The following is a 12,930-nucleotide window of genomic DNA, read 5'->3' as shown; positions in this document are numbered from 1 at the left end:
GTTCTCAGTTTGTTGTTTATGCGTCAAACAGGCTGTACTTATTCAGCCTGTTGTTCTCTATTCTATTTTAATTTTAAATTGCATTTCAAGATGAAAGGTCTATTCTTGGTGTTGGATTTAATCAAATAAATTTCCCCATAAAATGCGACTTATACCCCAGTGCGACTTACATATGTTTTTTTCGTTCTTTATCATGCATTTTTGTCTGGTGAGACTTATAATCCGGAGCGACGTATAATCCGAAAAATACGGTATATACAGTATATCATATTTATTGATATCATTATTGTTGCGCTGCTGTGGAAATGAAATTCCCTTATGGGGATCAATAAAGTATTATCTTAACTCCCACCTCTGGCAGAACTAGAACCACGTCCCATGGGAGGAAGGTGACATTGAGTCCAAATGAGGCATGTTCCATGCTCCCATTTTCAAAGTGACAGACTAGAGCTGCGGCCGTATGGTGGTCAGTGCCAACCCTCTAACCTGCTGGTGGATCCCAGCGGGGAGGGATGTGGTCAAACTGAAGAAGGGGTCCTATCAGGTCTTTCAGGCCTGTGGGGCTTCGGAAGCAGCTGACAGATACAAGCAGGCCATGGTTCATGCAGCTTTAGTGGTCGCCAAGGAAAAACCCGGGGGTGGGAGGGGTTCAGGGAGACCATGGAGAACGACTTCTGGAGAGCTTAGAGGCGGGGGAGGTAGTGCTCCGTCAACACAGTGGGAGCGGCACTGCTGACCTCAACTTGAAACATTGTGGATCGATGGCCTCCTCAATTCCGTTGAAACACTTTCCAGGAAGAAAAGGAGGAAGCAGAGCCGGAGCACTGTGGAGCGGGCCCACTTATTTCTGGGGCAGAAGTTGCTGAAGCAGTCAAAAAGCTCTTCAGTAGCTGGGCCTCAGGGGTAGATGATGTCTGCCCTGGGTTCCTCAAGGCTCTGGATGTGGTGGGGCTGTCCTGGCTGACACGCCTCTGCAGCATTGCGTAGACGTCGGGGACAGTGCTGATGGACTGGCAGACCAGGATGGTGATCCCCCTTTTTAAAAGGGGGATCGAAGGGTGTGCCCCCTAACTACGGGGGATCACACTCCTCAGCCTCCCTGTTAAGGTCTATTCAGCGGTGCTGACCTCTGGGTCATTGAACTTCAGATCCAGGAGGAACAGTGTGGTTTTCATCCTGGTGGTGGAACAGTGGACCAGCTCTATACCCTCAGCAGGGTCCTCGAGAAGGCATTAGAGTTAGCCCAACCACTCTATGTGTGTTTTGTGAATCTGGAAAAGCATTCAACCGTGTCTCACGGGCAATCTTGTGGGGGTGCTCCGGAATTATGGGATACTGAATACCGTTATACTGGCAGTTCGGTTCCTGCATGACTGGTGTCAGAGCTTAGTCCGCATTGCGAGTTGTAAGTGGGATTTGTTTCTGGTGAGAGTTGGCCTCTGCCAGGGCCACCCTTTGTAGCAGATTCTGTCTTTAACTTTATGGATAGTATTTCTCGGTGCAGCCAGGGCATTGAGGGGATCCGGTTTGGTGGCTGCAGGATCTGCTTTTTGCAGATTATATATTCTGTTGGCATCATCAGTCCATGAACTCCAGCTCTCACTGGAGCAGTTCGCAGCCTAATGTGAAGTGGCCAGGATGAAGATAAGCACCTCCAAATCCGAGCCTATGGTGCTCAACCAGAAAAAGGGTGGAGGGAAGATGTCCTGCCCCAAGTGGAGGAATTCAAATACCTCTGGGTCTTGTTAGCGAGAGAGGGAAGGATGGTGCGGAAGGTCGACAGGTGGATCAGTGCGGTGTCTGCAGTGATATGGCCAGTAAAATAAGGGCTCTTTTGTTGCTTTATTTTGAAATTTAATTTTTACTCTGCAGAGTTTTTGCTTTTTTCCGAACACGTTTACTATTTCCTGTACTTTACAGGTTTAACTGAAACCACATTAGTTTGTTTCTAAAAAAAAAAAAAAAAAAAAAAAAAACAAATGAAGGTAATTAACAGATTGCAGTCACGTGATTGGCTGTCTCAAGCTAATCATGGGTAAGTGATAAGAAAAATAATTAGGAAACCAGATGCTCATTTCTTCTCAACCTGTTCATTTGTTAAGATGTTCTGGCAAGCCTAAAACCGACAAAGCTGGAGGGTGGGCACGGAGAACATGTTGGGACATCCCAGTGGGAGAAAGATGTTAGAGGGTGAAACTACAGGTGGAAGGACTCACAGGGGGCCTAAAAGCAATGAAAGTGGTGAAGGAGAAAATAACTTACTTTGGAAAGTGGCAATGGACAGATCCCCTGAAAGACATGCAAATGAGACGCATACACAGGACACCGTTATCATGCAGGACGGAGAAAAAAATGGCACAATATACTGCAAAACAACAGCAAAGGCCGCTTTAGGGGGAAGTTGACAACGGTGAGCCAAACCACCCTGATGACTACATGACAGGGTAAAGGGGCAAAGTTGAGTTTTACGACACCTGCTTTTGCCTGGAGGAGCTCTGGGAGAAGAGGCAACAGCAAACTCTTCATCTTAAAACATACTCACAAGGTTTTATTCCCTCACTGACTGATTTTAAAGATTGTAGCTTGATGTAGCTTGAAACTTCTACCTCTGACTCCAAAGTATGAGACTCTGCAACAAACAAAAATCAAAAATTTTTTGCTAATTTAACAAGCACAATCTTCTTCTCCTTTTGGCTTTTGCCTTCAGGGGTCGCCACAGTGAATCAACCTTCCCCTCTAACCCTACTCTAAAATGAAATAAAAACAAACAATTTGAGCACAAAAGCCCAAAAAGATACACATCTCTAGCTGCCAACCAAATGGACACAACTCTTTTGGATTCCTTTGAGCTTCCTTTCAGTCTACCGATAGTCGCAACCCTGTTGCTGACGTTAACCAAATCAGAAATGTCCCTCTTGCTGTGATTCAAACACGGACACAGCCCTCCAGCAGCCAATCAAGACGTGACCCTTTCAGCTGTCAGCAAACACAGATACGTCCCTTAGTCTGTAAAAAATTGACACATCCTTCAAACTACTGTCAATCAAGTTCAGACATGCCCACTAACTGTAAAATAGACACGCCGCTGCAGCTACTGTCAGTCAAACACATCTATATCCTCCAATTTCTCAGGTAAAAGGAAACTTCTTTCTTCTTTGTTCTAAAAGCTGTGATCCAATCAATATAACCAGTTCCATATAAATTCAGATTTTATCCAACATTTGTTTTACTTTTGAAAATTGGTCTATTTTCCAGACAAATCCAGAATTTTCAGCAGATATTAGAAAATATTTAACTTCAAAACCCCTCAAAAATGACCAAATATTGGATATTCTGTTTATTCTTTCAAGTGAGCTGCCTGAACACAAATACCGGCCTTTATTTTTTAATTCTAACTTGTGTTGAGCCACAGTTTCAGTCACAGTTGTCAGATGATGTAATCTAAATGTTAAATTACCACCTGTGGGGGTTTAACAAAAATAAATGATCTGACAGGATGAATTCTATCCCAAATTTATATCAGATTTAAATCTCTGGGCTTTAAGAAGAAAATTATTCCTCCTACCTGAAGAAATCTTGAAACTGCGAATATTTCAATCTCAGACAGGAAATGCCATTTACCTTCGGCGCATCCTACCCATCATCCCACCTCTAAATCGTAATTGAAGCAGTAAATCAAACTGAGGAGGTATAAATAAGTCTGGAGTGTTCGGGTCGCCGTTTATTTTTAGAAACACATAAAAGAGGAACCTGCTGCTGACATCTTCTCGGAGATGAGGAGGGGAAGAAGGATGAAAGAGGCCAATGCTCAAGAAGAGAAACAGGCCAGGACCGCAATAACTAACACAGACAGCGCCAAGTCATGTTTGGCTCTGGAATTTGAACCTGGTCAACTAAGTGCGAACTGTTCCAACAGAATATGACAATGTTCAGGGAGAAAACAACCTCAGAGATAAGCCAGGGTTTTGAAACCAAAACGGAATCTTGGATGAGACAAATATAATTTCTGCTTTGTAGTGATTTATCCATCCCTATATAATTCCTGTGTTGTTGTTTATGTATATATATATTTTCATGTTTATATTCAAATATACATATGAGGTAAATCCAGATAAGTAATAGGAAAGCAAAAATTATTAATTATCAGTAAATACAAAAAAAATCATCGGATATCTAGATCTAATCAATCACCATGATAGACTTTTTATTCAAAATCCTGTTTGTTATCTGGACAAACTAGTTGGTGAGCAGCAAGCGTCATTATTGCAGTTTGAAAACAAGAACTTTTGACCATTTAGCACCTCAACAGACTCAGATCTTTTCCTCCTCAACAGCTCCTCCAATCGACAGTGGCATATCTGATCATGATGTCTGCGCATCAGTGATGTCAAAGTGGCTCATTTTTGTAAAAGTAATCAGGCTTAACTCTCAGTGGCTGGCAGTCCCCACACACAAACAAACAATAAGGGAAAAGATGAGGAATAATAGTGTTAAAATCAATAGTATCACATCAAACTAACCTGACCACCGGCTCCATACTGGAAATCTAAGGATCTGGCTTCCATTGGTTCCCACTTACATTATCGCAGGATCCTTGCTGCAACACACACACACACACACACACAAGCTGACACAGACACAGGTACGTACTTTGGAGGCTGGGCAGATTAGCATCCTCTGGTTTGGTCTTCAGCAGATGAGGCAGCCGTGTGTATCTGTAGCCGAAACCACAGCCCTGCAACAAAAGCACATATACAAGCACCATAAACGTGTATATACACAGATACATATATATATAAATACATAAGTATACACACACATATACATATATACATCCACTAATGCTTTTCCCACACTCAGATGCTGTAGCCTGTCCTTGCTGTCACTGGGTGAGAGGCAGGGTACACCCTGGACCGGTCACATATACAGGGCCACATAAAGAGACCGGCAACCATTCACTCTCTCATGTTTTTTGGACTGTAGGAGACCGGAACCCACTCAGACACGGGGAGAACACACAAATTGACACAAAAAGGCCCTTTGCGGGAATTTAACCACGGTCCTTCATGCAGTGAGCCGGAAGCACTATGTACAGTATGGATACTGTATGTGCGCACACATACAGCAGCCCCCCCACCCACCCACTGAGTCACAGAGTTCTCTGCAGTAATCAGTAATCTACAAATGGACAATGATGAAGCCCACAAATTCGAAGATGAATTCTGTTGGAAACCTTTCAGATGTGTATTTCATTGTCATGGTAAATCATCAGAATCATTCAATTTTCATTTTCACTTTTGGATAATACTTTCTCGCCCATGAGATACAGAGCGAGCAGCATTTTTTGTAACAGATTTGAAAGATTTTTTATTGAATGGACTTTTGGTAATTTGGCAGTTTTAGATCAATTATGATAATTTTCAGACATGTAGTGCGTGTATACATCCGTGCGTGTTTGCTCACCCTCCACAGCCGGACCAGGATCCAGTTGGTCTGGGCCCAAGGTCTCTGCTCATACGGGGCCAGCAGATTCCTCATCATTGCCACACGCCTGAAAATATAGGCAAGCATCAGACCTCAAATTCTCAACAGATACACTGGACAGGACATATGACAGAGACTCACTGCTCCTCAAGAATCCTTTCCACCGCCCTGAGGGATTGTGGGTAACAAACATAGCTGGCCAGCGCCTGCATCAGAGAGTCCTTGATGTCTGAGGGGGAGCATTCACATTCAGTCAGAACTTAAAGCCATTTTAATCATCCCAGATGCTAATAACTTGAAGGTTATTCCATTGTTTGGATAAAATTCTTCTGCCAAGGGCTTAGTGATGTAACGCATTTTGCAAAAAACTATTTAAAACATTATAAGATTCATGAATTAAATAACTGTCTCAAAGCAAAAAGATATTTTTAAAATCAGTTTTACAAGTTTTCTGGACAAGTTTTATCCAAACATCATGCCTTCAGTGTCTGCTGTGACATTTCAAAATAAAATTTAATTACAAGTCAATGTAAATCTGCATTTATGAATGATCATAATTAACGTCAATACTTGCAAACATAAAAATCTACAATATCAATGGACTGGCTCGAACTAAATCCTTACCCTACTTTTTAACGTGTTCTGGGACTCGAGATCGTAGATTGAAAATTTTGTTGAAATGATTTGAAATACTTTGCATGTACTTCAGTCCAACAAATGAAATTGTTCATTTTAAAACAACACAAAAAATATGAATGTCTGAAATTATGACCATGTTGTGTTGTGTGTTTAGAGGGTGTGAGTGTTTATGTATCACCTGTTCCAACAATACGTGGATCGGCAAAGTGCTTAGAAAGAATAGCAGCTAGTTGAGTTAAAGTTTCTTCATAACCTGAGGAGAATAGGGGGGAAAAAATTAAATGACTGATAAAAGGTGATTAGAAAGGTGATGGAGGTAGCAGCTGGAAGTGAAACCTGCCGCTTGGACAGGCTCCTAGCAACATCTTAACTTTTGATTTGAAGGCTTGATGAGGACACTTTCATCTAACTCAATCTCACTCAGTGTATAGGGCACTGGGACTTAATGGCGAAGGTTTTTATTGATGGGGCCATTAGTGTATGCCATTTTAGTCTATGAAGTAACATATAGTAGAAAGATCAGTGTTAAAGACCCAGCACTGGCTCCACATTGCATTTTACTCATGAATTATAGATCCCTTCACTGCAGTTACATGTCTACATGAAACAGAATCAAATCAGAGAGCGTCAGTCTTTTCTGCTTTTGTTCTTTTTGGGTAGCAGTGGGGAAAGGGGGGGGGGGTCTATTCCTGAAAATGTACTCGCTATTTACAGTGTTTTGATCAAATACAAACAAAGGTGGGTTTACACATAGTCATTTTGTTATACTATTTTATTAGATGTCATTTCAGCAGGATAATGAAAAAGGCAATTAATTACTAATAAATAAAATGGCTGATAAACCGTTAAGATATAGTGCTAACACACATTTGTTGATTCTAAAAATTATTTTGTTGTTGCTCTTCATCCTTTACCCATTGTCTGCTGCTTATCCTACTTAGGGCTGCGAAGGATGGTGGGGCCTATCCCTGGTGCCATCGGGAAAGAGGCAGTGGACCAGTCACCAGTTAATCGCAGGGTCACATATAGAGACAGATGGTTGTCACTCTCTCATTCACACATCAGTGAAATTTTCCTATATGTTTTTCCAATTAACTTGCTGCATGTTGAGTGCAATGTGGAGTTCTTTTACATTTCTAGAAGTGTCTTTTCTGAGCAAAATTTCTTCGCTATTTGAAGACTAATCATCTGGGATTTATTTAAGTAATTTCTTTTCTTAATTTTTTAGCAAAGATGGATTCAGGAAGCTAATTTCTAGAGTGTGGTTCTTAATCATGAGTATCTTTATCCTTTTATCCATATACACTGTGTGTCTGAGCAAGAGGTGGAACCATGTGGTTTCTGCAAGTGGGATAAGGGGCTGTTGTGGACCTCAGACCTGGCAGCTCCTCCATGTTGTTTGTAGGGCTAAAGTAGTTCTTTAGGGCGCTGTAGGCATTCATGGCCACATTGAGGTAGAACTCTGGAGCGAAGGCAAACAGGGAGCCCGTGTTGTCGGCGTGTTCAATTGTACGTATGCACACGCACAGCAGCCAGTAGACGTCCATCATTTTCTCCTGGACACATACATACACATTACAGTTGATAATAGGGTTGATCCAGGATCCAGACCACAATTTGGAGTAAAAGGTTCTGTTGATTGATCCAGGGGAGGGAGGGACAAACCCATGTGTGCGCGCGCACACACACACACACACACACACACACACACACACACACACACACACACACGCGCGCGCACGCGCGCGCACACACAGCACACGCGCACACACACACACACCTTGGAATAGATGGTAGCGTTGATCCATGCTAGCCTTCTGCTGAGATGGTTCAGTTTCTCTGCAAAGACTTTCTGGCTCTTTTGAAGCTCTTCCAGGATGTCCCCTCTCTGCCCAGACAAGTTTCATTACAGTTACATAGAATAAATGTTTGTTCACTTCCCTCAACTTCTTAGAGACCATGTGGGCTGGTGAATAACTGGTACAGTTATTTGGGAGGGTCAGGGTCTGAAACCACTTCCTTCACATCTGCATTGGCATTTTTCATTATGTTTTAGTAGTCTTTGTCTTACATCTGTTTCTTTGTAAATCCAATGCAGCAGAGGCTAAACTTGCAATGTTATAAGTAACTATCTGATCAAATGCCCCTGCTACTTGGCAAAAGAAAACAGTTATCTTAATAGACAATTACACCTTCAGTAATAATATGATTGAATGTGCAATCTGACATAGTTAGTGTTGAACCTTCAGTTATAAAAACTGTTTGCTTCATTAACACACAACAATTTCAAAGATCTGATTAAGAAATAAGGTGGATCATTGTTAGCAACCCTGCCAATGACGGGCTACAGAGCACCATCATGTGGGATACACCACTGAGGTGAGATCTCTCGACACTCAGAAATGTCAGATTGTTGATGTCAGACGGATCTGTAAGGCTCTCAGAACTTAAACATAAAGTGAGCTTGGATAAATCAGTTTCAGAATTCATAGGCATTTGATGTTATCTGTCATTTTATTTTGATATTGTTTTTTAGAATTTTTATGTAAGATTTCAAATTAAATAAAAGTATTTGGTCAATATGATCACTGCGAGACCTCCTATCACTATGACAAAAATAATAAATTTATTCAGTTGATGGTGGGGATATTAAGGTTTTGTCAGCTTTCTTGGTTTAATGAAGATTTTACATGATGATTGATTCTGGGCTCATGGTTGGTTTTTAGCCTGGTTTCATCATCAGTACATTGAGTGCGAACTAGCATACTTGACAACCCCAGTGTTTCAAGGGAAAAACCTTACTCTTGTAGGACATCTCGCGATCTTCTCCTCAGTGTCCTTCAAAGCAACGGCATATTCATGGACATCATCTGAAACAACCACCATCTGAGGAAAAAAGAAATCAAATTCTATTCACACTGTGTCTTAAGAATGACAAGAAACAACACAAAAATCACATGCTGTAGAAACTGCGAGGGAGGTTAGCACTCCAGGTTCCTTGTTTCCTTCCAGTAGTTAGCTGGGGTATTTCTGTATGAAGTTTGACCTCCCTTTGCCAGCACAACATTACTTCTCAGTTTTCTATCTCCCACCCACAATCCAAAAACAGTTGGTTAGCCTGTAGACAATGTTGTCTAGAGTTGTAAATGACAGAGGATTTGTTGTCTCCAAATGTGTATAGGCAGGTGACTGGTCATGGCTACACGATGCCTCTTGCTCAATCAGCCACAGCCCCCAAAATGAGGAAATTAACATTTTGTTTGAGGTTGCAAGGTGGTTCAGTGGTCACCGAAGGACCTTGGCTCGATTCCAACAAGGGGACCTTTCTGTGTGGAGTTTGCAAGTTCTCCCCGTGTCTCTGTTGGTATCCTCCGGGTTCTCTGGTCTCCTCCCACAGTCCAAAAGCATGCAGCAGGTTAATTGAGAAAATTGCCGCGACTGACTGAGTTGTTTGTCTATACATGTGGCCCTGTGATTGACAGGCGACCAGTTCAGAGTGAACCCTGCCTCTCAGGAGACTGACTCCAGCGTCCCCCACAACCCTGCATGCAGGATGAGCGGCAGTGGATTGATGGATGGATGGACAGACATTTTGTTTAAATTATCAGATAAGGACCCTTCTTGCGGGCATTTGCTCATTTTGCTCAAAGAAACTTAAGAATAACTTTCAGTGTAAAGTAGAACTTAAAAATGGAAAACAATCATGGAAAAAATGCAGTCCAAATGTTTTGACTGGCTTGGCTAAAAGTAAATTTTTTTTCTATTTCTTCTCGCATTAAATGCCGCCTCAGGGCGCCATAGAAAGGGAAAGAGAGGGAAATGTATTGACAGATGCTAGAAGAGTGATGGGTAATGGGAAGATGGAAAGAGTGCTTTGAAGAGCTGATGAATGTGGAAAATGAAAGACAGGCAAGTGCAGAAGAGGTGACTATTGTAGACCACAAAGTAGAGAGATTAGTAAAAGTGAAGTGGGGAAGGCATTAAAGAGGATGGCAGTTGGTCCTGATGATATACCTGTGGAGGTGTGGAAGTGTCTAGGAGAAGTAGCGGTAGAGTTTCTGACTAGTTTATTCAACAGGATCTTAGAGAGTGAGAATGATGGTGCCCATTTTTACGAATAAAGGGGGGTATGCAGAATTGCAGCAACTACAGGGGGATAAAGTTAATGAGCCAAATAATGAAGTCATGGGCAAGACTAGTGGAAACTAGACTGAGAGCAGAAGTCAGCATTTATGAACAGCAGTATGGCTTCATGCCTAGAAAGAATACTACAGATGCAGTATTTGCTTTGAGAATGCTAATAGAGAAGTCCAGAGAAGGCCAGAGGGAACTGCCTTGTTTTTTTGTAGACCTAGAAAAGGCATATGACAGGGTGCCAAGAAAGGAGCTCTGGTATTGTATGAGGAAATCTGGAATGGCAGAGAAGTATGTTAGACTGGTGCAGGACATGTATGCTAGGAGGTGGGACTCCATCAGAGATCAGCTCGGAGCCCCTTCTTGTTTGCAGTGGTAATGGACAGGCTGACAGATGATGTTAGACAGGTATCTTCATGGACCATGATGTTTGCAGATGTCATTGTGATCTGCAGTTAGAGCAGTGAACAGGTTGGGGAAAATCTTGAGAGGTGGAGGCATGCTCTGGAAAGGGGAGGAATCAAAGTTAGCACAGCAAGACAGATTATACAGTATGTGTGTGAATGGGAGGAGCTCGGGTGGAATGGTGAGGCTACAGGGAGTGGAGATCAAGAAGATGGGGGATTTCAGGTACTTGGGGTCAACAGTCCAGAGAAAAAAATGGAGAGTGTGGAAAAGAAATTAAGAGAAGAGACGAGTTCAAGCAGTTTTGGATGGATGGAGAGAAGTGTCAGGGGTACTATGCGATAGAAGACTATTAGCCAGAATGAAAGGAAAGGTGTACAAGACAGTGGTGAGTCCAGCAATGCTGTATAGCCTAGAAACTGTTACAATGACAAAAAGACAGGAGGCAGAGCGAGAGGTCGCAGAGGTGAAAATGCTATGGTTCTCTTTGGGAGTGACCAGGATGGACAGGATCAGGAATGAGACTATCAGAGGGACGGCTCATGTTAGATGTTTTGGAGAGAAGGTCAAAGAAGCCAGACTGAGACGGTTTGGTCATGTACAGAGGAGGGACAGTGGATATACTGGTAGACGGATTCTGGAACTGGTGCAGTCAGGCAGGAGGTCTTGAGGAAGACCAAGGAGAAGATTTATGGATGTAGTGAGAGACGATATGAAGGTAGTTGGTGTGAGAGAGGAGGATACAGAGAATAGGGTTAGATGGAGAAGGTTGATTCGCTGTGAAGGGAAAGGCTGAAAGGAGAAGATTTCTTTTCGAATTAAAATGGGATTTTTTTTTTTTCAAAGAAACCTTAATTTCTTTAAAAACATAAATTGACCAAGATGAAATCATTTAATTCGGGGGAAAAAGTCTTAAATCTATAATCATTACTTTTGTCATAATATCCACTTTCTGAATTTCAATTTTCAGAAACACACTGGAACATTTTATTCCAAAAATTTCTGAAATAGCAGTTGGAGGAGGTATGAAAGAGAAATTTAACAATTTAACAAAATTTATTTTTCTGTGACTGTGTTCACCATTTATATCTCCTCTCAAAGCACAGCAAAAGCTCCCTCCATCCTAAACACACCCCTCCAAATACTCAGTCGCTGTCAGATACCACGAAAGGTTTTAAAACGCCGGTCATTACAGTGTCCAGAAAACTGACACTCCGAATTACAGGATTCATGGGGTTGCAATGGAGAAGGAACCAAGAGGATTATTTCCAACAAGGAGTTGTTGGAAGAGACAGTTATTAACCGAGAAACATGGTGAAAAAAAAGGGACGATTTTGAACTACAAGAGACAGTTTGTCACTGGAGAGAAGTTTACAAGCGAGAAGAGCTGTTATGAGATAGACGTCTTGGCACATCTAAGTAAAAAGAGCCGCAAACTGACTGCCTCCAGGAATGCTTGCATTGTTCCTCTGAAATACGAACCTCAATATACTGGTTTGTCAAGAGAAACCTATAATTTGTGTGAAGCGATGATCCTGTAAATGTGCAGGATATCTTGAAGTAAGATATGGAAGGAGCAGATTTTGGTGAGGCAGTGATGGTTCTCTATCAGACCTGAGTGTTTATCCAGCTGGACATGTCTCACTTGCCACATGGAGGTCACTTTCTCACTTATGAATAAAATATTCAACATTAACCTTTTCCTTTGATGTTTTTAGCAGTGCGGAACATCACCCCATATACTTTGATATTAAGTGGTTAGATACAAACCCATAAAGATCTGGGGACAAATGATGACAGTTAATGGCAGAATGTTTGTTTGATCAATGGTCAACAACATAATAGAGACATTTTTTGCTTTGGATTTTTTTTCAAATGTGGCTCATATTCTAAGGTTATGGAGGAATTACCGCTATTAAGTTTTTATTTCCTTCCTTTTGGGACATCTAATAAATTTTAAGGAACTTTTATTGATTTTTGCTCATATCAAATTCATATTTTAACCTTATTTATTGTATAAAATCCCTGTCACTTCATTTTAAGTGACTGGTATTATTTCTCAAGTTGTTGGGTTTAATTTCACAATAGTAGCCCTTTTCTGACCTTTGACTTCCAAATATGTATCAAAACCCAGTAATCTGTGCCAAAATTCAAGAAAGTCCCTCTAAGTGCCAATCATTAGGCCCAAAACACTAGCAAGATCACGGCTTCCCCAGCAACCCTGAGTCAGTGTGGAGAGGCCTGCAAGATAGATTAGACCACTGCCCC

The 12,930-nt window shown here is 41.7% G+C and overlaps 1 protein-coding gene across 10 annotated transcripts in view; it reads right to left on the bottom strand.

Annotated features, from left to right (window-relative positions):
* Positions 1–12,930, bottom strand: part of rnf123 (ring finger protein 123) — a 107,990-nt gene that overhangs the window by 63,375 nt on the left and 31,685 nt on the right. For 7 of the 10 annotated variants that reach the window (XM_086150242.1, XM_086150241.1, XM_086150240.1 and 4 more), the window contains 8 exons: positions 8,926–9,009; positions 7,904–8,011; positions 7,502–7,679; positions 6,302–6,376; positions 5,626–5,713; positions 5,464–5,551; positions 4,651–4,735; positions 2,263–2,289 (listed from right to left, as the gene is read on the bottom strand). In XM_086150242.1, the coding sequence (XP_086006368.1) occupies positions 2,263–2,289; positions 4,651–4,735; positions 5,464–5,551; positions 5,626–5,713; positions 6,302–6,376; positions 7,502–7,679; positions 7,904–8,011; positions 8,926–9,009 (733 nt within the window). The remainder of the gene's footprint in view (positions 1–2,262; positions 2,290–4,650; positions 4,736–5,463; positions 5,552–5,625; positions 5,714–6,301; positions 6,377–7,501; positions 7,680–7,903; positions 8,012–8,925; positions 9,010–12,930) is intronic. The other 3 variants (XM_086150244.1, XM_086150247.1, XM_086150250.1) reach the window with 1 other exon arrangement.

Source organism: Fistularia commersonii, chromosome 7, assembly GCF_037954325.1.
Source record: "Fistularia commersonii isolate RoL2024-O1a breed Wild chromosome 7, RoL_Fcom_v1.0, whole genome shotgun sequence".
NCBI classification, from domain to species: domain Eukaryota; kingdom Metazoa; phylum Chordata; class Actinopteri; order Syngnathiformes; family Fistulariidae; genus Fistularia; species Fistularia commersonii.
Note: the sequence above shows the minus strand (reverse complement) of the source record. Positions and strands in the feature narration are given on the sequence as shown.